Source organism: Leucoraja erinacea, chromosome 17 (assembly GCF_028641065.1).
Source record: "Leucoraja erinacea ecotype New England chromosome 17, Leri_hhj_1, whole genome shotgun sequence".
Lineage (NCBI taxonomy): Eukaryota > Metazoa > Chordata > Chondrichthyes > Rajiformes > Rajidae > Leucoraja > Leucoraja erinaceus.
The window spans coordinates 9736660-9764017 of NC_073393.1; the positions used below are offsets into that span (position 1 = coordinate 9736660).

Genomic DNA, 27358 nt, shown 5'->3' on the forward strand with positions numbered 1-27358 from the left:
GATCACTGTTAGCTGGGAGAAGGTAACAACAAAGCAAATGAAATGTAGTCGGAGACAGTTAAGACTGGTCGGAGAACTGGGAAAGGGAGGGATGGAGATGGAAAGCAAGGGTTATTTGAAGTTAGAGAAGTCAATGTTCATACCGCTGGGATGTAAGCCCCCCTAGCTGATTATGACAGGCTGTTCCTCCAATTTGTGCTGGGCCTCGCTCTGACAATGGAGGAGGCCCAGGAGAGAAAGGTTAGTGTGGGAATGGGAGGGGTAGTTCACCGAGTCCATGCAGACCATCAATCACCTGTCCACTGTGGTTCAAGGTTATCCCACTTTCTCATCCACTCACTTTCTCATCTATTCAGAATGAAGAAGGGTCCCGACCTGAAATGTCGCCTATCCATGTTCGGCCGAGTTGCTGCCCGACCCTCTGAGCTACTCCAGCACTGTAAGCCAATTTTACATCCAGTTGGCTAGCTCGTCCTGGATACCATGTGATCCAATTCTCCAGACCAGCCTACTGTGTGATATCTTGCCAGAGATCCTGCTAAAGTCCATGTAGGAAATGTCTACCGCATTGCTCTCATTAATCTTTTGGTCACCTCTTCAAAAAAATCATATTTGCCTGTCTAATTGGACTACACTCATGTCTATGCTTTATCTGTGGCTCTGCCCATTTTACTTAATCTCACTCCTATTGAAAATCACTTCAGCTACTTTCTCCCTCACGTACTCATCAAGATTCCCTTTAAAAGTACGCATGACTTATAATGTTGGTCAAGCAGTTGGCATGAGCTGATATTGCTTTTGAAGCTTGATGACCTTTGCAACGGCAGCTAATATAGCCTGCATTAGCTGCTCAAAAAACACTTATTAATATTGCCCGTGATTCAGGCTGATCTATTCCAGCACATTTTCAATACCTGCTAGGAAAGGTCTGACACCAGTGAAGTCAACTCATTGATCAAATACCTCTTAATATTATTACAGTGCTGTGAAGGGATTAAACGTGTGAGGCATGTAACTGTGCATTACCAGTTTAATCAGAGATCTTAAAAAAAAGCAGCGTCAGTCCAAGAAACAGTTTTACACTCTTACTTTCAATTTCTCATCCAAAATTTCAAATGGTATTTTCTACAATTATTGATCATATCTGTGAAAAAAAAATGTTGATTAGCACGGGTGTCAGGGGTTATGGGGAGAAGGCAGGAGAATGGGGCTAAGAGGGAAAGATCGATCAGCCATGGTTGAATGGCAGGGTAAAGGGCCCGAATGGGCTAATTCTACTCCTATCACTTATGTATCGATGTGTGTAGAGTTAAATAAAAAGTGTCAATACTCAATTTAGAATAAGGGCAAAATTTACAGGGAGGATAATGACTCATGACTCACCAATTTTCATTTTCATTTGAAACATTTATGATTAAGACTGCTGATATCAAAAACATCCATGGAGCTAAAGTACAACTCATTATTTTTGGCCTGCTCGAAAAAAAGGGTTTCTGCCACCGAATAATGCCAATGTAAGTCTAGCCAAGTGGCAGGTTATAAAACATGCAATGATTTTTGTCACCTTGTTGAACCGGACACAGTCATTAAATAAAAGACCTTCTGATGCTTACCTATCAATCATTATTTAAACAAAAATATCTTTAATAAAAGGCTGACAGTGAAAACAAATACAAGGGATTCACAAGACAGGAAAGGCCGGGCACTGTTGATAGTTCTTGTGGGTCAGCCACAAACCATCGGCTGGCGGCTGCACTGAAAACGGACAATTAGTATTTTGGATGCAGATTTACATTAAGCAAATGACTTCTGGCTGCAAGATAAAAATCACGGCTTCATGTTGCTGAGTCGGATATCACGTTCCAGCTCAAACTGTCGGTGATCAACTCTGTCCAAGAAAGCTTTCCTTTCAATGTATCTGCAGGGAGAAATAGCAGCAGATTAATCTTAAAAACAGTCCAAGGCAGATTCAATGACATTCATATACGTGATTTCGTTTTTTTAGTTTTGGAGATACAGCGCGGGAACAGGTCAATCAGCCCACTGAGTTTGCCCCGACCAGCGATCCCCGCACATTAACACTATCCTACACACACACCAGGGACAATTTACAATTTACACTTATACCAAGCCAATTAACCTACAAAGCCGTTCATCTTTGGAGTGTGGGAGGAAACCGAAAATCTCGGCAAAAACCCACGCGGTCACGGGGAGAACGTACAAACTCCGTACAGACAGCACCCGCAGTCAGGGTTGAACCCGGGTCTCGGGCGCTGCAAGTGCTAAGTGCAACTCTACCGCTGCAAATTGAAAAATATGTAATAGCACCAGAAGATGCTGAGAAAGCACATCAAGTCTGACAGCATTTGAAAAGATGAGACCTTCAGATGCCGTCAATGCTCGTGGGCATATAATGGATTTCGAGCTTTTTACAATTTGATTTAAATTTTCACTGTGAATAATCTTTTTTTTAAAACCACACAAAGAAATTGTGCGATATCTAAAGCAGTCGAAAGAATGTCACAAAGTAATTCACCTTTATGATTAGAAAAACGTTGATGCATCTTGAATTAGGTCATAGGGTAGATGGGTGTGGGCTGGCAGTTGAACAAAACAATATCAAATTCATCTCTCTGTGCACCCAGTAATGTGACGCTGGTTTTATTTCCATAACAAACAGAGGGGCTGTTAAAACGAAACTCGGGTCTTACCCACTCTTTTCCCAATGCCGTATGTTCACCTAGCATCTAGGACATCCACACCATGTAGCAATGTCCTACCTAAAGCTGCAAATCCTACTCTAACAATGTAATCAAGTTTGTACCATTCCTTGTGTAGGAAGTATGTAACTGCAGATGCTGGTTTAAACCGAATATAGACACCAAAGGCTGGAGTAATCCTTAACTGGAGGTCTGTGCTGCACGCAATAGAATCTTTCACATTAAGTTGCAGAGATAGCTTCTCTGTTAGACCAAATGCCAAGAGCTGGATTGAAGGTCGGAAAAGGAAAGAAAGGAATTTTTTTCCCCCCTCAGTCAATGACTTCTGGATTTGGCTGGAGTTGTCCTTGAATAGAGAAATGAGGACTTTGTCTTTCAACTCGTAAGTATGTTAGACTTTAGAGATACAGGGCTGAAACAGGCCCTTCGGCCCATCGGGTCTGCACCAACCAGTGACCACCCCATACAATAACACTATCCTCACCCCATACAACCCACGTGATCACAGGGAGAATGTACAAACCCTGTACAGACATCACCTGTAGTCAGGATCGAACCAGTGTCTTTGGTGCTGTAAGGCAGCAACTCAACTGCTGTGCCACATGCCGCCAAAAGCCTCAGTTATTACCAAAGCCTTTCAGGAGAGAATAATTCCACCCCGTGCTTTGGCTAATTTAAACTACCAAATTATTTATTTGAACCTTATATATGCCATGCCGTTAATTCACACTATTAGACAGGTCATTCAACCTTTAACAGGGGGTCTTTCATCCAACTGGCTTCATGGGCAGTGTTGGTTGACTTATTCCCTGCTAATGTGCAGATAGATTGATGGCCTTTGTGCCATCCTCACTGGCGGCCCTGCTGAGACGAGCTAAATCAGCTGGACCAGGGAATGACCCTGAAATATTCTTAAAGCGCGGAACTCAAATGGCAAGCCACGCCGTGCCTCTACCCACCGAGAAACACTGAGCTTCAATTTATAGAACAATCAAACTTAGTCTGTCAGATAGAGAATGCCTATCCAGCAACATTCTAGTTAGGCTGGCCCCTTCAAAAAAAAATATTCATGAGATAGAATATGATTGAGTGAGCAGGGAAGAATGTATTGAGAAGCAGCATTGAGGGAGATTGTGGCTGTTTGCCAGTCCTTGCACATGCACAGCCACTTCTTCAAGAAACAAAAATATCATTAATCTCAGCATTCAACGCATGTGTTGTGTTATTAATATGTTAGTGCAGAATGTAATCAGTTCATCTTTAGCCCTGCAGGAACTGATCCAGGCAGTCGGAATTTTTTTTGCTGCGAGATAAGAAAACTCAAAACATGTATAATGGCAGCAAATTAACTCAGCCAAACATTATAGCCTCCTGGTGAGTTAATTAAGCAACATCGGATGATAAAAGCAGAATGAACACACAGAGAAGGAGGTCCAGCAGGGCAAACACTGGTTGAACAGTGTACTTAATAAGAACTGACATGAAGCGATGAGGATGTTTTAATGCATCGAAATAAGATTCTGCCTTTAGTTAAGGAAAACCTGATTTCAAAATTGAATTATTTTGCACTGAAGGCCTTTTTACTGAAATACAGAAAGAAACCACTAATAGGACAGCACTGTGGCAGTTGCATAGAGCTGCTGTCTTACAGTGCCAGAGACCCGGGTTCAATACTGACCACGGGTGCTGTCTGTACGGAGTTTGCACGTTCTCCCTGTGACCTCGTGGGTTTTCTCTGGTTTCCTCCCACACTCCAAGGACGTACTGCTTTTTGTAGGTTAAGTGGCTTCAGTAAGGTTGTAGAATTGCCCCTAGCGTCTAGCATAATACTAGTGTACAGGGTAATCGCTGGTCAGCGTGGACTTAGTGGGCTGAAGTGCCTGTCTCTGCGCAATAGGATTTGCGCAATGGGATCCTCATCTCCTTACCTACACTGGAGGAACCCAGGGGAAACCCATGTGGTCACAGGGATATCATGCAAACTCCACACAGGCAGCCCATTTCCAACAATATCATTCCTAAAAGTTCCTGAATGTAATGCAAAGGTGGGTAGTTGTGGAGCTGATGCTTTGTGTGGCATTAACTTGGATTTTAAAGTGATTTCACTAATCCTTGGAGATTAAACAACACAAATGGCCCCAGGCAACTGGAAACGAGTTTGAACATATGGTCCTTATCATGTACAAACAGTATAAATCAACACAGAGCCTGTTAAGGAAGTTGTGTGCATTAATAAAATTGCTTCTCATTTGAAACCAAATGCTGAAACTCATGATTTCATAAATATTCAAAACAGCCTTTATCCAATTTTATTTTGTTTATCAAACAGCAGAAACGTCTAGCAACTGGGTACACAAATAGTGGCATTTATAGTGGGAACACACACATCAATTTGGCTTAGGAATGACTATTTACACACATTATATTGAAATACATGGAACATCTGCCATGTTATTCTGATCAGAGTTGTGTGAACATTCTTGAAGTAACTGGAACTGATATGCAAGACTTTATTTCAAAACTGTGTAACTATAATCAGCCGAGACTGTTGCTGAGTGGAAGAAGTGAAAGCTGAGAAAGGAATGTATATTGTTCTAATTGGTCCAGATTGGCATGTCTGATTAAAAGGGATATGGACACAATGTTTTGTAATTAGATTCAAAAGATTTCATGGACTGGGGGAGGGAGGGGCCTGGCAGGGATTACTCATGTAACATTGAGGGAAATGTAGATGTTAGAATCCCAGAAATTAATTCTTGGTTCCTGGAACTGTGAATAAACATTTGCTCTATTAAGAAAAACATTGTACGATCATCAACACCTCACCCCACTCTCATCATTATTAAAAATAAAAACAAGTTCCATAATTAGCATTGGATAAAGTCCAAAGTGTCACTTTTTACAACGTTTTAGTAATATTTAAACCTGAACTGTTTGTGATTGGAAGTTATAAAAGACTTAAGGCAGGTATAGAAAGCCCATTTTCTTAGTGATATGTAGCAGAAACTGAAAGGATAGCTTTATCCCTTTGAAATGCAAACATTGATAATGATTGGGGCTGTCTGTATGGAGTTTGTATGTTCTCCTTGTGGCCATGAAGGGATTTCTCCGGGTGTTCTGGTTCCCCCCCACACCCCAGACATACAGATGTGTAGGTTAATTGGTTTTGATAAAATTGTAAATTGTTCTTATTGTGTGGGAGAATGCTAGTGCACAGGGTGATGATCGCTGGCCCATGCGGTCTCGGGGGGTGGAATGGCCTGTTACCCGCTGCATCTCTAAAGTCTAAAGATTGCGTAAGCGATTTCTTTCTTTGAAGTTGTAATCTACGATGCTCTTACCCCATGTGGCATATCTAAACTATAATGGATCTGCACAGGAAGTGGCGGCGCTGTTGAACGGCTGCGGCTCGCCTGCAGTCCGTCTGTTTTTACTTTTTTTCGTTGTTTTTTTTTCTTGTTTAGTTAGAATTTTTGGTTATTAGGTTGTGTTATGTGTGGAGGGGCTGAAACGTGGTTTTCTGTCTCTCCCTTCGGGGGAATGCGACTCTTTCTGTCATATCCCCCCCTTCTCTGCCTCCGTCTGCGCTGAGGCCTAATGGCGGAGCTGGCGGCCTCCAACCTGCGACCGACCTCGAGGCTCCGGAGGCAGAGCCAGCCAGGACTCACCAACGCGAGGCTGGCCGTCTTCGAGCTGTGGCGGCGTTCGGGCGCTCCAGTGGCAGCGGCATGACTCGGGGCTGAGACGGCGCTCCAGTGAGGACGGCCCGGCGCGGGGCTGAGACGACGCTCCGGTGGCAGTGGCACGACTCGGGGCTGAGACGGCGCTCCGGTGAGGGCGGCCCAGCGCGGGGCTGAGACGATGCTCCGGTGGCTGTGGCACGACTTGGGGCTGAGACGGCGCTCCGGTGAGGGCGGCCCAGCGCGGGGCTGAGACGATGCTCCGGTGGCTGAGGCGGCCCGGCGCGGGGCTGAGGCGGCGTTCCGGTAGCTGAGGCGGTGACCTGAATCCGGGGCTCGGCCGCGGGCCAGTGGACGACATCGTCGGGAGCTCGCAGGCCACAGGCTGGTGCATCTTCACCCTTCTGTTTAAGAAGGAACTGCAGATGCTGGAAAATCGAAGGTACACAAAAAAGCTGGAGAAACTCAGCGGGTACAGCAGCATCTATGGAGCGAAGGAAATAGGCAACGTTTCGGGCCGAAACGTTGCCTATTTCCTTCGCTCCACAGATGCTGCTGCACCCGCTGAGTTTCTCCAGCTTTTTTGTGTATCTTCACCCTTCTGTCTGACAACAATCAGATGGTTAGTTTTCAAAGTATAAACGACTCGCGATAGGCATAGCTAATAATGAAGCCAATTCAAAATCAGTCCTTTTTCCACCGAGTTTCTACAATTTATTTCAATGTGCCATGCAACATGTACTCTCAGCAACAGTAGTTTGAGCATCAAATTAGCTCATGGAAGATCGAGACACATTTACGTTTCAGCACTGAAGCACAACATGCATTGCAGTTGCACAAGGATCACCAGCTGCATCTTAAAATCCTTTTTTTTTTGCTCTAGGCTATTTCACTTCAAATTCTTCAAAATAGGAGTACTTCGCCCTTGAATAATTCTTTTTAAAATCATTATTTTTTTTTGTGTTACTTATATCAGGAAATTTGTGAAGCCATATTCTAGTTCCAACTCTGAAATCCTATTAACATTTGGAAAATACAATAGTCTGTGGAAAAGATGTGAAAGTGGAAAAGGTCATTCAATACTTAAAGGGCAACGTGGGGCTTAACACCAATTAACTTGCTGAATACGACTAAAATGAACTGCAGTTGATTAAAATGTCAAACTAATTTTTATGGTCGGCTGAAAACTGCAAACCAAATTATATGAGTATTAAAATAATTTTAATTGAGATTTAAAATGAGGACAACTGCTGCGCCTCTCCTTTATGTAGTGTTCCCTTTGCTCCTTTTGCCATTTTTTATCATCTAATAATTTCTCGTGTGTTATTTACTCTGGGTTGTCGTCATTTTTTAGATTTTTATTATGGCAAGACTTCATTTTTGTAAAATAATTTGTTATCTTCTCAACTTCCCTTAAATTCTATGGAACTGCAGTGAATCTATATGTAGTGATGGATATTTGTGAGTGTCAGTTCCACAACATAGCCCCTCAAGAATGACCTGCAATCTATCTGCACATTAGCAGGGAATAAGTCAACCACCTCAATTCATATATTTGAGCTGTCGCCTGTGTTTCTAACACTAGTGAAGGGCTCAAAGTGTTGGGAGTAACTCAGCTGGTCAGGTAGCACCTCTAGAGATGACATTTTGGATCTTCCGGCTGACTGCATTAAGGAGGAGAAAGCTGGAATTCAGATGGGGGGTAGTACAAAGCCAGGCAAGTGATGGGTGGATCATGGTTGAAGAGTAGGTGAGCAGCAGGAATTTCAGAGGGGGAGCAGTGAGAGAGGGTCTCACAGATCCAATCTGCCTATTTCCTTCGCTCCATAGATGCTGCTGCACCCGCTGAGTTTCTCCAGCAATTTTGTGTACCGAGGGTCTCACAGAACTTGATTTGGAAAGAGGAGGCAAATTTCTTCAAAGTAGGCATACCATCAGGGGATTTCACAGTGGAACAGTAAAATGTGGACATGAGGGACTGCAGGTAGACACAAAATGCCGGAGTAACTCAGCGGGACAGGCAACATCTCTGAAGAGAATGAATGGGTGACGTTTCAGGACAAGACCCTTCTTCAGACTGAGAGTCAGGGGAGAGGGAGACAAAGAGATATGGAAGAGTAAGGTGTGAAAACAAGAGATCAAAGGGGACGACATTCAAGGAATATGTAGAATGGATCATTGTCAGCTGAGGGGAAGGTGGCAACATAGAAACATAGAAATTAGGTGCAGGAGTAGGCCATTCAGCCCTTCGAGCCTGCACTGCCATTCAATATGATCATGGCTGATCATCCAACTCAGTATCCCGTACCTGCCTTCTCTCCATACCCCCTGATTCCCTTAGCCACAAGAGACACATCTAACTCCCTCTTAAATATAGCCAATGAACTGGCCTCAACTACCCTCTGTGGCAGAGAGTTCCAGAGATTCACCACTCTCTGTGTGAAAAAAGTTCTTCTCATCTCGGTTTTAAAGGATTTCCCCCTTATCCTTAAGCTGTGACCCCTTGTTCTGGACTTCCCTAACATCGGGAACAATCTTCCTGCATCTAGCCTGTCCAACCCCTTAAGAATTTTGTAAGTTTCTATAAGATCCCCTCTCAATCTCCTAAATGGATCATTGTCAGCTGAGGGGAAGGTGGCAATGAGGCAAACAATCAGTAAAATTTAATTAGGAGGACAGTGAAACGGGACGGAGAACTAGAATGGGGGAGAGATAGAGAGAGGGAAAGCAAGAGTTACTTGAAGTTATAGAAGTCAATATTCATACCGCTGGGTTGTAAGCTGCCCAAGCAAAGCCATAGGTCAAGGGACTGCAGATGCAGATTTAAAAAACCCCCCATAAAATGCTGGAGTAACTCAGCGGGTCAGGTAGCATATCTGGTGGACATGAATAGGCGATGTTTCTGGTCGGTTCAGATTGATTGGGGGGGGGAAAGCTGGAAGAGAGGAGGGGGTAGGACAAAGCCTGGTCAGTGATGGGGGGAAGTGAAGGGCTGGTGCAATTTGTCAAGGCTTAGTTGGGGAAGGGTGAGGGTTTGAGGAGAAAGAGGTAAAATTCCAGCAGGTTTAAGAGTTGAGGAAGAAGAGGCATTTTGCAAAATTACCACTTTTAAGGTGGAGAGATATCCAGTTAACAATGTGCAGCAGGCAGTTGAGATGGTGGTAAGCAAGACTTCACAGTTTTGCATGTCTGCGCATTGTGGGGACAAATGTGCATCTTTCATGACTAAAGTTGAACAATGGGTGCCAACTGAAATGAAATCAATTCCCAGTTAATGTAACATTAAACATTAATGGGGCGTCCTAAATTACCAATACTGTTGACAAAACATTGACCCCAACTTTTGCAGGCACCACCATCACCCGATGATGTCACCAAAAGAGGAATATGTGTTTGGCGACAGAGGCCAAGGTTCTATTTCATGATATTAATATTCAGTGTTATTTCATACTTTTTTTTAAATTTCACTTACCATAGTTCCGCAAACTACCTGTCTAACTCATAAATCCAACTGACGTTAAGGCATTTACTGATTTCGAATCACAATGCAGATCACCAAAAATAATAGTTGTGGATCAGGAATAGTGAACGTGCGTTATTATGAAGTCCAGTCCAGGGGAAATGCTTTGGCCAAGTTGCTAATTTGGTAAAACATTTGGCCCATTTTTATGCTGAGCCCATTCTGTACTTCAGGACCACTATTACTTCAGTAATACCAGGATGGTTTTACTTAGCATTTCTGCTTCAATGTTCCAAGTCTGCACATTTAACAAGCTGTGGTGACGTGTGGTGAAGTATATTTTCAATGGGGAAAAAAATGGAATTCAAACTATGAAGATATGGAAAAATCCTTCCTTCCTTCCTTCATCACAAATCTCTTTTAAAACTCCCTACTTCAAACCTTCATATTCACAACATGGACCAAGAGCTAATTTTTATCCAAACCTCGAGTTAGGTGTAAGGTAGTCTATAACTACAATTTTGGCTAATTGAGGAATTTATTTTGATTGCCAATGTGAATAAATGTTTCTAGTCCCAGGAAGTTACTAATTAAATAAAAAAATAATTTAAAAACCATTTTACATTCAATGGAACAGTAAACTCAGTTCTCTTCTGGTGGCACTCTCAGAAACTGGGATGGATTCATATAAATTGCTGGAGGTCAGACTCAAGCAGAAAAGCAGCAATGATTGGAACAGGTATTTGTCATTGTTATTCCAACTGGTTAGTAGTTAGTTCGGGCTTTAATATGTTTCTATTTACACTGATGGTGCAGAGCGCGATTAAAAATAATACTGCAAGGAAAGATGCAGAGTTTGCCAAACATTACACACAGGTTACGTGAGTGGAGAAGGTCATGACCAATGGAGTATAAAGTTGACCTTTGTTAAAGTTCATTATGGTGGGAAGATAAGACGATCCATTTTTAATGGTGAGGAAAAAAAAAGGTAGCATTGGTGTTTAAAATAGACAAGTGCACCTTATACCCTAAATAAAGTTAACATACAGGTACAATACAATGTATGTTTTTTTTTACCTTTGTAGGCCAGGGATTATAAATTAGACTATTTGCACTTGGTCTCGTCTCCAAACCTCTATTGTTATTTCAAACTTTTCTCACTTTGCACATCTTGCAAGATTTGCCTTCTGTATTCTATATTGGTCATGTTGCGACACTGAGCAAATTATATTAATCACAACCTATTTGTTAGGTATATAATAGAAGATGCCTTTCTCCGGTAGAGAAGGCTTGGACCAGACCTGCTAATTACTGAAGCATTTGGTACTTACTGTGCACGGTTACACCACCGTAGATCTCTGGGCAATAATGTTTACACCTTGTCTTGGATTCTCCAGATGAAGTAAAACCATGAACATATTCTGAATCAACAGTTGCTTATCGGACAGAAACGGAGGTTATGTTCAAGAGTAATGGAGGTGGGAACTGATAGATGAGATTAGAATTGAAACCCAAAGAAAGTGCAATGGACTCGGGTGTCTTGCGGCTTTTGAAGTATTTTTATAACATTATAATGATGCTGTTGAAGGCACAGGCAGTTTATCATTGGTAGACATAAATGCTGGAGAAACTCAGCGGGTGAGGCAGCATCTATGGAGCGAAGGAAATAGGCAACGTTTCGGGTCGAAACGTTGCCTATTTCCTTCGCTCCATAGATGCTGCCTCACCCGCTGAGTTTCTCCAGCATTTTTGTCTACCTTCGATTTTCCAGCATGTGCAGTTCCTTCTTAAACAGGCAGTGTACCATTGATCGCGAGGGACAGAACTATTTTTGAAGAACACAGCTAAATTATTTCCCTTACAACATTTCAGTTTGATATTAAACAAGATGGTAGGGAAAACACCAGAGAGCATAGTAGATAAGCTGTAAATGATTCAGAGCATCAGAACCTGGGCACTAACATACAGTTGTGATGCCCCAAAGTTCAGTGCTAACAGTACAACTTGAACCCTGCTTCAGCGTTAAAATGGAGCATTGTGTTCAGGTGTGGGTAGAAATCACTACAGAAAGCATCATCCCAAAGGCAATGTTATAAAAGTTGGATACACTCTTTCAGTTTGGTTTGGTTTAGAGATACACCGTGGAAACAGGTCCTTCTGCCCACCGAAGATAGACACACAATGCAAGAGTAACTCAGCGGGACAGGCACCATATCTGGATAGACAGAAATGCTGCCTGTCCCACCAAGTTACTCCAGCATTTTGCGTCCATCTTTGGTGTAAACCAGCACCTGCAGTTCCTTCCTATACCTTCAGCTCACCAAGTCTGTGCCAACCAATGATCACCCGTACACTAGTTCTATCCTGCACCCTTGGGATAATTTACACAAACTTACAGAGTCAGAGGAAGAATATTTGCTCAAAAAACAAAACTTTTTTTTTCAGCTCAGCAGCTGCCCATTAGTGTTGCTAAGTGATCTGCACTGAGAAATGTAAAGGGCACACCATTGATCCCTGTGTTTGTACATGCGGAGAGTCCATTTTGCGTCCTTCAAAGCAGCAGAAGAGAAATAAAGGGAAGTGCTTGCTCTCAGGAATAATAGCATTTGCACGTTCCGTTCCGAAATCTTGCAGATCCCTGCCCAGCAATATTGTCAGAGTTCCTAAACTACTTCACTGCAGCGATTCACAATCTCCACCTGAAGGGCATTTAGTGGAATATATTCTGTGTAGAATGGATCTGCAGATGCCGGTTTATACCGAAGATAGACACAAACTGCTGGAGTCACTCAATGGGACAAGCAGCATCAGCATCTTTAGACGAAGGGTCTCAACTCAAAACGTCACCCATCCTTATTCTCCAGAGATGCTGCCCGACCTGCTGAGGTACTCCTGCACTTTGTGTCTATCTTTAGTGGAATATATTCTGGCCATTGCCAGTTAGGCCCTCACTCTATAAGAGTATTATAAAAAGTACACATGACACTTACAGCTCGTCAGCAACATTTCTAGTCCATTCTCGCTTGTGACAAGATTTTGGATCATTGAAGCTAGCAAACTGTACTGAAGGCTGATTGATGAGATTTGAAAGAACATTTTGAAATCCGAGGCAACTAGGTACACTAATGTGTATTTATAGACGAATGGTTTTCTTAACAGCAATTGAGCCATTATCTGCACCTATAACCGCACGTACACACACAAAGTAATGACTGATTGGTTTATCTCTATGTATGTGGCTGATAATGGAAATTTGACTTTAATCCCTAGTGTGATGTGGAAACTAAAACTGGTTCTGCTCTTATTACATCTACCCAGGGGGCACAATTTCATTAATACTTCCAAACAAAGAGCACAGCACTGTTACTTGTAATAAAGTCTATATCTTTTCATCCAGAATGAAGTGCATTTCTAAAAGATAAACCCCGAGGCATGGCTTTCATGCACTGTTAAAATAAACAAGCTATGATTATTTTAGCTAACAAAAAGGTACCGAACAAGACTAAAATCACAGGATTTGTGACAAAGAGACTTGCGAAAGTCAAAGTGTTCTTTACTGCCAACACCAAAGCAAACATTACTTCATTTTCATGCTTTATTGTTTTGCTCTCCTGATCCTCAACACATGCACAAGCAAGAAAGATTCCAGTTCAAACAGAAAAGAGACTTAACAATCATTGTTATTTATTTAATATAAAGAGGTTTACGAGAATCACATGAGAAATCAAGGCAGCAGGCAGGTTATAATTCCCTTCAATTCTGCATTGCCATTCAGTGTCACAAGGATGAAGTCCATTACCCCCTATCCCCAAATCCCTATATCCCTTAATGAAGAATAAGTACGTTAGTTAAAACAGTCCTCATTTAAAACTTAAAGGTAGGCACCTAATTTTTTTTTTTAAAAAAAAAATGTGGAAAAAACTGCTAGTTAAAATGAAGCATCCTACTCTGTAACAGGGTGATGCTCACAAATATCATTAGATTATTATTTTCAAGAGAGAGAGTTGGATTTAGCTCTTTGGGCTGAAGGAATCAAGGGATATGGGGAGAAAGCAGGAATGGGGTACTGATTTTGGATGATCAGCCATGATCATGTTGAATGGCTCGTAAAGCCGAATGGCCTACACCCGCACCTATTTTTCTCTGTTTCTATTCTATTTGCTCTCTACCTATTGAGCTCAGTCAGATACTCTCTATACAGCCACTATTCACAGCCACGACCTGCTTATGTACCCTGTAATCGCTTGTGCTCTTTCACGTTCCCTGACACAGGGCTGTCAACATTGGGTGAGAGTTGGGAGTGAGAAATTGCGAGAGACCAAGCCTGAGGGAGCATAGCGACGGAAGGCGGGGTGGGGGGTGGGAGAAGGGTGTGGGGTGACCTCCCCTCCCATGGTACAGAGCTTTAGCATTTTTCACCTTGAAATTGTGCAATCTGGTGCACACTATAGCGAGTCTTTTAACTTACACTTGAATGCAATATTTATGCTTTAAATTGGATTAGGTATGAATAAGGTTAGGCTAAATTACATTCCTAATTACATTCCACAGTAGAGCCAGGCTCTGGTCAACAGGTGGAGCACATGAATGATTTTAGTGTATTCATGTATGGAAATCAGATTATAATCAAGCACTTGGCCCATGTTGACCAACCTGGGTCTCACTGCACACCTGGTACTACTCCTGACCCTGATTCCAGTTGTATACCTTCTCTCATTCCTGACCCCGAGTCCAGCCTTACACATGGCTCCCTATTCTACCCTGATCATAGCTGCTTAACTGCTTAGGTTCCCAGTGCTGAACACACCCATTGTCCCAGCTTGGACTGCACACCTAGTACTATTCCAGACCTTGACTCTGGATACACACTTGGCCTTGCTCTTAGCCCCTCTGCACTGACAATATATCTGGCCCACACATAAAGCCCCACATCTGACCCCCTGGACTTAACCTATTACGTTCAAGTCCACAGGTGCTTATCTAAAGCAGTAATCTTTTATGGGGCATTTCATGGACCACATTTTTTATAACAGAATTTGCTACATCTGTTGGCTTCCTTGTTATCTAATATGCTAGTTACTTTGTCAAAGAAGTCATCATCAATTGGTTGAACCCAATTTCTCATCCATATAATTATACTCACTCAGCTGCATAAGTATTTTGTTATGATTTCCTTCATTTTCCTAACAAACTGTCCTGATGTCATTTTCACCCCCAATATTTTCAGCATATAGGACCCATATATAACAGTTATGTAGCAGTGTCACAAGCTGAAGACCATTGCCTATTTATACAGCAGAGTTTGGTTATGGTGAACCGAGGTTCCCGTTACACTGCGCCCCCCCCCACTTCTGCCAGGTTACCCAACGAGCTGCGCCATGTAGCGTGCTTCTGGTTGCAGGGGCGAAGAGAGCGAGCAGCATGAATGCAGCATGGATATTCATCCCGTCCCTGGCGCACCACCTGTGGGTATGTTTCCTGGCTCCCCGGCCTGTGAATTCCCCCTCGTTTAACCCTCCCCTCCATCGCGTTTCTTCCCAACCGGCCTTAGGTTAAACCTTTGGCATGTTGGCCTTTATAACAAGAGGAGTCGAGTATAGGAGCAAAGAGGTCCTTCTGCAGTTGTACAGAGCACTAGTGAGACCACACCTGGAGTATTGTGTGCAGTTTTGGTCCCCTATTTTGAGGAAGGCCATTCTTGCTATTGAGGGGGTGCAGCATAGGTTTACAAGGCTAATTCTCGGGATGGCGGGACTGTCATATGCTGAGAGAATGGAGCAGCTGGGCTTGTACACTCTGGAGTTTAGAAGGATGAGAGGCGATCTTATTGAAATATAAGATTATTAAGAGTTTGGACATGCTAGAGGCAGGAAACATGTTCTCGATATTTGGGGAGTACAGAACCAGGGGCCACAGTTTAAGAATAAGGAGTAAGCCATTTAGAACAGAGACGTGGAAACACTTTTCCTCACAGACAGTTGTGAGTCTGTGGAATACTCTGTCTCAGAGGGCGGTGGAGGCCGGTTCTTTGGATACTTTCAAGAGAGAGCTTGATTGGGCTCTTAAAGATAGCGGAGACAGGGGATATGGGGAGGGCAGGAATGGGGTACTGATTGAGGATGATCAGCAATGATCACTTGAATGGCGGTGCTGGCTCAAAGGGCCGAATGGCCTAGTCCTGCACCTATTGTCTATTTATAGCGGACATTTGGCAATAACGGCACCATCCTCCATCCCGCCCACCCTGGCCGTTACTGCGAGTGTTTAATGTACTGGATATTCTTATCAGTATAGGACTGAGCAGTGAGGGACGGGTGGGTGGAAGAGGAACAAAAACTGTAATACATTTTGTGACAAGGTCAACTGCCACCTGTTAAATAAACTTACAATGCTTTACAAATTCTTAAGGTACACAAAAATGCTGGAGAAACTCAGCGGGTGCAGCAGCATCTATGGAGCGAAGGAAATAGGCGACGTTTCGAGCCGAAACCCTTCTTCAGACTGATGTCTGGACTTATCTAATTTCATTCCAAATGTAATTTTAAAAATGTAATATCTTGTCGTCATCTTTAACACAGAAAAAGTTATCAATGAAGGAATATCTCTGACTATTGCAATCCTGTCTGATAACTGTGACTGGTTACTAGAGTGGAAGAAATGTATGAACTCCTCAGTTTGAATGCACTGAAAGTATTAAAAAAGGTGGATTTCCTCTGCAGATTTGTTCTATGTTGCAAAGTTGGATCGGATTTTAGGACTTAATTTATATTCCAAGATGGAATAATGGAAATGTAAAAAATTCCAATACTTTTCCTGAAATGCTTTATGGCACATTTAAGCTTTAAATCAATTAATGCTAGTGAGGAGCAAGAGGCCATTGTAAGTTCCTGCAGCTGGTAGCTATATCATGGAGAGCGTGATAATATCTAGAAATACAAGTGTCTACTGACTGACTTACAATTAAACAGAATCCACTGTACCAGACAGATCTTATTACTGTGGTAAAAAACTACGCTACAACCAACAAGATGCATCAATGCTTGTGCGAGAAAATAAATAGGTGATTCATTTGAGTTGCAGCCAAGGGCTCCCAAGTACAAAGTGACCACAAAAAACAGATTAGTTATCTCTGTGACATCCTAAAAACCAGGTCAGTTTCCTTAGAGACAGAGTTTGCGCACTCACCCTTCCTTCCCACGGTTGTAGATTGCAAGCTCATCGCCAATCCCCTCCTTTTCTTTGAATGCTTCCCAGTCAATTTTTGATTTCTCCAAGGTGCTCATCTTTTGCTTCTTTCCTACAATCTTCCCCAGGACGTTGCTTAATCCACTTTGTCTTTTAATTCTGCATTTGGGAAAACAAATTAAGAAAAAGGATAAAATATTCAGAACAGGAATGATATGAATCTCAATTGCAAAGAGATCTTTACAAGTGCTATGACAACTGCCACTGAAGTAATTGACTATTCCGCTCTCCGATGAGAAGATAAATTATGTATGCAACTCAAACCTTTACTCTTCCCATTTCAATCTGTCTGCTGTGATTTGCATCTCGTACAAAGTCAATTGAATCAGTTTCTTCAGACTATATTTGATAGGTAATGCTTTGCAGTATTGATCCACATAATAAAGACCTTTTACTGTACAGCAACAATAATCAGTGATTTATATGCAATAGCGAAATTCTGTGGATGTGGAAAACCTGAAAAAAAAGTCAAAAATGCTAAAAGCTTTTGACTCGTCAGGTAATATTTGTGGGGAAATACATTTAATGTCTCAGGCTGATGACATTTTTAGCATTTGCATTAATAACAAGATTAATATGAAAGATGCCAGCAATTTATTACAATAAAATAAAAATGACTTCTAAGCACAGCATATTCAAAAATACCTCACAGTTGAAATACTACTTTTAGTTTAGTTTAGAGATACAGTGCGGAAACAGACCCATCGGCCCACCGAGAATGTGCCGACCAGTGATCCCCGCACACTAACACTATCCTACACACACTAGGGACAATTTACAATTTTACCAAGCCAATTAACCTACAAAAGTGTACATCTTTGGAGGAAACCAGAGCACCCAGAGAAAACCCATGCAGGTCACAGGGGGTACATACAAACTCCAGACAGACACCAGCCGAAGGCAGGATCAAACCCACTGCAGCGCAACCAGGCCATTCTACCCGCTGCGCCACCACACTACTTCTGCAGTATAAATGCCGCAGCAAGGGTTTATGGACAACAAAAAAGATAATTAAACAGATTGCTACATGATCCAGGACATCAGTAGACTTCCGATAGTGCTTTTGAATCTTTCAAAATCCATATACAGCACCTCCCAATCTTGTAGCATCGATCTAGATGAAGTGTGATCAGATTGGAATATTGCCGCCTGCAAGTTCCAATTTGCCAGGTATCCTGACTTGAAAACATAATTGCCATTCTTTCATATTTTATATTCAGCAATTCTTTACCGCTGGACAGTAAATGACTACAGTGCAATCTGAAGAAGGGTCTCGACCCGAAACGACGCATATTCCTTCGTTCCATAGGTGCTGCCTCACCCGCTGAGTTTCTCCAGCATTTTTGTCTACAGTGCTTGAAGGCGGCGACTGGCCACCTTATTCCCAGGACAAATAACTCCTGGTGTGCAGAAAGGAAGTGCAATTGCTAGCATATTAAGAAAAAGGATAAAATATTCAGAACAGATAGACACAAAGTGCTGGAGTAACCCAGCGGGTCAGGCATCATAATCTCTGGAGAAAATGGATGGGTAATGTTTTGGGCAGGGACCCTTCTTCAGACTGCATCTATCTTCAAAAAACAACTCCTGGCCTTGACAGTGAAGCTGGAAAACAATATTTTTAAAAAAAAGTTGTTTTAGCCTCTGCAGCACTCCTTCAGCAAATAAAGTCAGTCTTGATCTTGCACTTGGATTTTTAAGAGCAGAGCTTAAAGAAACAACCTCAGATTCATAGGCTTGTTGTGCATTATATTTTTACTTCTGAATGCATGCATTGAAGATTTTTATTTTTAATACCCAGCTAACCATATGCATTTGTTATTATTAATTACAGGGGTTATCGGAGCACAAGGCCAAGAGTTAACAGTACAATGAATAAGTTACAAATATGTCAAAGGCTTGTGGCTAAACTCTCTTGCTGGAGATGTTCATCGTCTGATACTTGTAGCTGATGGTGCTGACTGTCTTTGTCCTTCCAGCTCGTAGGCAGACTAAGTCTGTGAGCCGCAATCAAAATCGTCTAGGTAACTGCAACACATTTTGTAAATGGATTATATTATAGGACACGTGCTGGTGCTGGAGGGAGTGTATAATTATTGTGGTGGATGGGGTGCCAGTCAAACAGGCTACTTTGATCTGGAGATTGTCATATTTCTGGAACTCATCCAAGTGAACAGAGAGCATATCATCACATTCCTGACATGTGGCTTGTACACAGTAGCAAGGTTTTGTGGAGCTTTGTGGCTTCTGGAGGCGAGTCACTTACTACAGGCCAAAGATCATAGTGAATGCAAGCACCCAAGGACAGATCGGGGAAACTTCCCACATTTTCGCTCCCAGAGCGCGTGCATTTTTCACTGCAATCCCATTCAAAAAAGTTTGCACCATGAATTAAATTAATTGCATGGTCCAAACTTGGGAGAAATTACTTCCTTGGAGATAACGTACACTGAGGAAAGCTGTTGCTCTGGTGCAAGCTGACTCGAATTGCATAATCACGGCTGCAGACTAACGGGGCTCCCCATTAATGTGCGGCGCTGGCATGAATGGCGTGGCGCTGCGTACACTGCACTTGCAGGCAAAGATACTAATCGCGAAGCCGGTTCCGAAGATGGCACTAAAAATTATCCATGACCTACTACGGACCATCTATGATCTTTGCTGCAGACTACCCAGCCTCCTTCCTGCGCTTGATACAATATTTGTGTGCCAGATCCAGTTTAGACAATGGTGAGCTCCCTTCTCTCGGGAGGTCGACAGCCAGGTTTGGCTGGGCTCTCCTTTGACGGATTTGGTGGCTGCTAACATTTGCATGGCATGAGTGTCTTGTCCTTTATAACGTCACCCCCAAATACAGTCCAGGTCCAGCTACATGTGGGTGCAGATTGCTTCAATTGCTGAGGAGTCATGAAGAGACCAGAAAATTTGTACAACCATCAACAAATTATCTTTTTTAAATAAACAAAAAAAAAAGATTATTGTAGCTCAAGGTGGTTAGACAAGAGCAGAAACTTGATGAAGGGACTAAATTCCAGAGGCATGCTGAGCTTATAGATCATGGCATCAATTGACAGATCATATCCCGGAGCTCTGGGAAAACTGAAATCCATGGAAGCACCCTGCAGAACTGGGCGTCTGAGGAAAACTGCAGCAATATCTGGGGGTTAAGATGATCATTTACAACCATGTTCAAATGTGCCAGGTATCAGCCAGTGGAGGAATCCTTGCTGGATTTCTGTTTCGCCAGGCTATTTAATACCATGTGGCAATGAATGCTGTGATGTCTAGGGTTTACTGTTCAGCTTGCCTCTGGAATCGAGTCCTCGAGTCAATTTTTGGATCAAGGAGCTATGAGTTCTGATGCCAAATTGTTCTAGTAAACGCCAATGATGGCATCTGCGAGGAGATTAGCGAGTAAATTAAAAATGATTGTACCATTAACAGCAGCTTCAGTTGTCGATATAGATTGGACTGATGGCAATTAGTGACATTGGATACGCTTGCTTTGTGTGGACAATGGCATTTTCCACTTTGCCAACCAAATGCCAATGATGTAGATGTAATGGAACAGCTTGGCTAGAGGCACAGCCAGTTCTGGAGCACAATTCTTCAGCACCACAGCAAAGATGTTGTCTGGTCCCAGATTGAGTACTCGCACGCAGTACATATAACTATATATTGTGAGCTATATTGAATACTCTCATACATTTTATAATTTCATTTCTGGTGAATCCCTGGAATGGCGGGACTGTCATACGAGGAAATATTGGAAAGAGTGGGCTTGTATTCACTGGAATTTAGAAGGATGAGAGGGTCTCATAGAAATGTATAACATTTTAAAAGGACTGGACAGGCTAGGAAAAAATGTTCCCAATGATGGAGGAGTCCAGTACCAAGGGCCACAGTCTAAGAATAAAGGGGAGGCCATGTAAAACTGAGATGAGAAAAAACTTTTTCACCCAGAGAGTTGTGAATTTCTGGAATTCTCTGCCACAGAGTAGAGGCCAATTCACTGGATGAATTTAAAGGAGAGTTGGATAGAGCTCTTGGGGCTAACGGAATCAAGGGATATGCGGAGAAGGCAGGCGCGGGTTACTGATTGTGGATGATCAGCCATGATCACAATGAATGGAGTGTCGAGGGGCCAAATGGTCTCCTCCTGCACTTATTTTCTATGTTTCTATGAGTCAATTTTGCTGAAAACTGACTGCATTGGTGGGGACTTACAAGACGAATGTGATTAACTCAATTGTTAACAGAACTGGAACAGGCCCTATAACAGCAATGCCCATACCAAACATGATGCCAAGTTAACATCTCCTCTAGAGTCAAGAATTTCACTGTACCTTGGTACACATGATAATCAAAGGAAACATTGAACCATTGCATAGTTGAGTTTGGCTGAAGGGCCTGTTTCTTTGCTCTATAACTCTGGATAACGTTGCGGGCGGCCAGATGTGCAGACAAGGTAAGTCCTGAATCGGTGCTTCCCTACCGGAGACCGTGGTTTCAAGATGTTGTAGGTCGCAGGCCGAAGATCTAAAGAGATTGTCATATTTCTGCAACTCATCCAAGTGAACAGAGAGCATATCATCACATTCCTGACATGTGGCCATTTGTGTACTACGACCGAGTGGACCATCTTGCTCCGCTCTATGATCTTTGCTGCAGAATACCCAGCCTCCTTCCTGCGCTAGATACAATATTTGTGTGCCAGATCCAGTTTAGACAATGGTGAGCCCCCTTCTCTCGGGAGGTCGACAGCCAGGTTTGGCTGGGCTCTCCTTTCACAGATTTGGTGGCTGCTAACATTTGCATGGCATGAGTGTCCCTTGTCCTTTATAACGTCACGCCCAAATACAGTCCAGGTCCTGCTACATGTGGGTGCAGATTGCTTCATTTGCTGAAGAGTGATGAACAGGCCTGAAAATTTGTACAACAATCAACAAATATATATTTTTTAATAAACAAAAAGGTGCCTAGACAAGAGCAGAAACTTGATGAAGGGACTAAATTCCAGAGGCATACTGAGCTTATAGATCATGGCATCAATTGACAGATCATATCCAGGAGCTCTGGGAAAACTGAAATCTAGGGAAGCACCCTGAAGAACTGGGCAACTGAGGAAAACTGCAGCAATATCTGGGGGTTAAGATGATCATTTACAACTATCTTCAAATGTGCCAGGTATCAGCCAGTGGAGGAATCCTCGCTGGATTTCTGTTTCGCCAGGCTATTTAATACCACGTGGCAATGAATGCTGTGATGTCTAGGGTTTACTGTTCAGCTTGCCTCTGGAATTGAGTCCTCGTGTCAATTTTTGGATCAAGGAGCTATGAGTTCTGATGCCAAATGATTCCAGTAAACGCCAATGATGGCATCTGCGAGGTTATTAGTGAGTAAATTAAAAATTATTGTACCATTAACAGCAGCTTCAGTTGTCGATATAGATTGGACTGATGGCAATTAGTGACATTGGATACGCTTGCTTTGTGTGGACAATGGCATTTTCCACTTTGCCAACCAACAATGATGTAGATGTAATGGAACAGCTTGGCTAGAGGCACAGCCAGTTCTGGAGCACAATTCTTCAGCACCACAGCAAAGATGTTGTCTGGTCCCAGATTGAGTACTCGCACGCAGTACATATAACTATATATTATGAGCTATATTGAATACTCTCATACATTTTATAAATTCATTTCTGGTGAATTCCTGGGATGGCGGGACTGTCATATGAGGAAATATTGGAAAGAGTGGGCTTGTATTCACTGGAATTTAGAAGGATGAGAGGATATCTTATAGAAATGTATAAAATTATAAAAGGACTGGACAGGCTTGGAAAAAATGATCCCAATGATGGAGGAGTCCAGTACCAGGGGCCACAGTCTAAGAATAAAGGGGAGGCCATGTAAAACTGAGATGAGAAAACACTTTTTCACCCAGAGAGTTGTGAATTTCTGGAATTCTCTGCCACAGAGTAGAGGCCAATTCACTGGATGAATTTAAAGGCGAGTTGGGTAGAGCTCTAGGGGCTAACGGAATCAAGGGATATGGGGAGAAGTAGGTCGTGGTCCGGCGGTCGGAGCTCTTCTCCTCCGGGGTCCCCAACGAGGGATCCCAGGCTCCGTCACCGCGCCAGCTGGAGCTCCACAGACCGCAGTTTCAGGCTGCCACGGGCCAGCGAACGGAGCGCACCCTTCCGGCGAAGGCTCGCCCGCTCCGCGATGAAAAAGTCTACGTTGCGCCCGCTGCTGAAGCCCCGGGCACAGTCTCCGGGAAAGGCCACACCAATCCTTGTGTTAGGCCGCGAGAGAGGCGACATGGAAAAAGTCGCCTCTCCGTGGAGGAGGCGACCTAAGCGGTTTCCCCGTTACCCGCCCACACCATCCCCCACACAAGACAAACCGAGAAACATTAAAAACACACATTGGGACATGCTAAAAAAACAAAAAAAGTAGAAAAAGCTAACACGCTGCTGGTAGGGCAGCCGGCTCGCAGCGCCCCCCACCGACCAAATGACAGGAAATGAGAATTACACAGTTGATGTCGGTGTGCATGTTTGGTGTCGTCCACAATCAAGTGCCCAGAGCTTTACAAATGCAAATTAGTTCAGAGATCCAGCACGGAAGCAGGCCCTTCGGCCCACCGGGTCGGCGCAAACCAGCGATCCCCGCACATGAACACTATTCTACACACACTAAGGATAAGTTCCAATTTTGCCAAGCCAATTAGCCTACAAACCTGTACGTCTTTGCAGTGTGGGAGGAAACCGGATCTCCGGGAGAAAACCTACGCAAGTCACGGCGAGGGCGAACAAACTGCGTGCAGACAGCACCCGTAATCAGGATCGAACCCAGGTCTGTGGCGCTGTAAGGCAGCAACTCCACCACTGTGCCACAGGGCGGCCCACATATGCCAGCAACAACTTCAGTACATTATCTCCTGCCCCAAACTGAAAATTGTCCCCGATACTCCAAAGTTTCGGCACACTGACATACATCTATTTAACCTGATGTACAGCTACTTATCAACATCTGACTGAGAAAATGGTTAGAAGATGTACTGCCCATTATATGTACAAGTCGAATTTTTCTATTACCTCAACTGTATAATCTTTTCTACAACTTCAAGCAGCTGGTGTTCGAGAAAATTAATTGCACTCAAATATTTCAAGCTGGTCTTGGATGGTCTCAGACCATCAGGAAATAATTCCACAAATATGATCCCATCGTTCTGGCCTAAGATAAATGAAATTAGTTATATTTTTGCATTCGTTATTTCTGCTTAACAGACACAAATTTATTTTAAATGTCAATGTAACTCAGAATTCTGGAAAATAGGCATTGATGTGAAAAAATGTCACCAATTAGTAAAGTCCCAAACTAAAACTCTGGGTTACAAAGACATACATTTTTGGCAGAAAGTGTATAAAGCAGAATTGTTGCAGCCAAACTTCATCTGCTAAATACATTTTATCCAGCAGATGAAGTTCTGATTTTTATTGTACTCCACGACATTTGTGAAGGTTATACGGCTTTTCAGAGAATTTAATTTAATGGTCAGACGGTGCTGCTGTATATTCAGACTACACAGTTAAGGCAGGATAAAGTTAGCAAAGAACTGATTTCCAAGTCTTTGCTAGGTCGACAAAAATGCTGGAGAAACTCAGCGGGCGAGGCAGCATCTGTGGAGCGAAGGAATGGGTGACGTTTCGGGTCAAGACCCTTCTTCAGACTGATGAGGGGATGGGGGGAGGGCAGGAATAAGAAAGTAAGATGCGACACAGAGGGGGCAGTGAGAGAGGAGGTTGTTTGTCTTCGGAGAGAGGAGAACTTCTTCAAAGTAGGCACAGCGGGTGAGGCAGCACCTATGGAGTGAAGGAATGGGTGACGTGGAGTTTCTCCAGTATTTTTCTCTACCTTCAATTGTTCCAGCATCTGCAGTTCCTTCTTAAACATTTTGTCTACTCCACTGCAATATCTCCTCAAGGTATGCCTACTTTGAAGTTCTCCTTCTCTCTCCGAAGACAGTTTAAAAACCTCCTCTCTCACTGCCCCCCCTCTGTGCCGTCTCTTTCTTTCTTCTTCCCGGCCCCCCTCCCCCCCATCCCCTCATCAGTCTGAAGAAGGGTCTCGACCCGAAACGTCACCCATTCCTTTGCTCCATAGATGCTGCCTCACCCGCTGAGTTTCTCCAGCAATTTTGTCTACCTTCGATTGTTCCAGCATCTGCACTTCCTTCTTAAACACTCCAAGTCTTTGCTGTTTCCTTTGCATCTTCAAGTTGCCCAAGTTTAATTGTAGTACCTGCTGACAGCCACCTTCTACAGGTCACTAACCTTTATTAGGAGGATTTTCATTAGCCAGAAGGTGGTGACTGAAATTAATTGCCACAGATGGACGTGGAGGCCAAGTCATTGGGTATTTTAAAAGCGTAGATTAATGGGTCTTGATTAGTAAGGGCATCAAAGGTTATGTGGAGAAGGCAGGACTATAGGGCTAAGAAGGAAAAATAGATCAGCCATGATCAAATGGTAGACTGATGGGCCGAATGGCCTAGTTCTGTTCCTATGTCTTATGAGCACAAAACAGATTTTCTAGAGACCACATCAGGCTGTTGAGTTTGTGTCTCAAATGCACAACACTGAGTCAGTTAATAGACATAAACACAGAAGCTGTTGGAAACACTCAGTGGGTCAAACAGAGCATGTGGACAGAGAAGTAGGGTTAATAATTCACATCAAAGATCCTTCACTAGGATGGTTCTGTCTTTGACCTGAAGCATTACCTCTATTTCCCTTTTCACAAACACTGCCCGAAATGCTGACACTTTCGAATGTCTTCTCTTTTTATTTCAGGTCATAATTACTTTCTTTCCCCCCCCCCCCCCCCAATTAAAAGAAACAATTGAAAATTGCAATACATTTCCTAACATGAAAGGACACATTGGAGTTTATTTTTCAGATCACAATATATTTTCAGGCCTTCTTGGCACATGCTCTCAAGGAATTGTTGCTTTGAATGCAGTCTGCAAGATGAGACTTGTGTTAATTATCTGGGCCTTTCCTCTACGCTGCCGAACACTGGCTCCGTAAACAATCAGCTTAAGAGAGAACCATGGCTGTTAACTCAAATGTTTCCTCTGCCCCACCACGACATATCTGTGTGTCCCATAATTTTCATTTTCTGCCTTATTTTTTTTTTTTTCCCCCCATTTCTCCCATCTCCCAAGTGACACTGATTGTTCACAGTTGAGAGGCACAGATAGGGTAGACAGTCAGAACCTTTCTCCCAGGGTGGAAATGTCAAAGACTAGAGGACATACTTTAAGGTGAGAGGGGCAAAATTTAAAAGAGATGTACAGGGCAATTTACTTTTTACACTGAGAGTGGAGGGTGCCTGGAACACACTGACAGGGGTGGTGGTGGAGGCTATAAAGTCATAGGTCTAAAGTGATAGGAGCAGAATTAGGCCATTCAGCCCATCAAGTCTACTCCACCATTCAATCATGGCTGATCTGTCTCTCCCTCCTAAACACATTCTTCTGCCTTCTCCCCATAACCCGACACCCGTATTAATCAGGAATCTATCTATCTCTGCCTTAAAAATTTCCATTGACGGGCCTTCACAGCCTTCTGTGGCAAAGAATTCCGCAGATTCACCACCCTCTGACTAAAGAAATTCCTAACGACAGAGAAATTTAAGATCCTTTTAGATAGGCACATGGATTTGCAGGGAATGGAGCGATATGTATCGTATGCAGGCAGAGGGGATTAGTTTAACCTGACATCATGTTCGGCAAGGACATTGTGGGCCGAAGTGTCCGTTCCTATGCAGTTCTGTTTTATATGTTCCGAGGATCCTACCCATTGTCTTTCAAACAAGTGAGTGAAATATTGGAGGCCGCACAAAGTCTTGGTGATTCTCTCCAGACAATCTATGCCAAGTGTATTTTTGTATCACCGTCTCCAAAATATTGTAGAGGTATTTATCAATCTTTTCTATATACGTTGCAAGTAGCATTTGCAAACAAGTTCCAATCACCTTTTTTTCCTATTTAACTAAATGTGAAAACTTAAAATAAAAAAATCCTCTCCAGGAGACTGACCACTGCTCCATATGCTCCATATTTTCCCAGAGTTTCAACACGTTTATCTTACTGTGCTAAATTCCTTTGTGAGCACACACACTTATTCATTTAAAAAGGGAGACAATTCAATTGTAGCCATCCAGTTATTCCATTCACCCACT

The 27358-nt window shown here is 43.0% G+C and overlaps 1 protein-coding gene across 1 annotated transcript in view; it reads right to left on the reverse strand.

Annotated features, from left to right (window-relative positions):
* Positions 1 to 1012: 1012 nt before the first annotated feature.
* cfdp1 (craniofacial development protein 1) overlaps positions 1013 to 27358 on the reverse strand; it is a 123446-nt gene continuing 97100 nt past the window's right edge. The window contains exons 6-7 of the mRNA XM_055648466.1: positions 17046 to 17204; positions 1013 to 1918 (exon numbers count right to left, since the gene is read on the reverse strand). Of these exons, the coding sequence (XP_055504441.1) occupies positions 1828 to 1918; positions 17046 to 17204 (250 nt within the window). The 3' untranslated portion in view covers positions 1013 to 1827. The remainder of the gene's footprint in view (positions 1919 to 17045; positions 17205 to 27358) is intronic.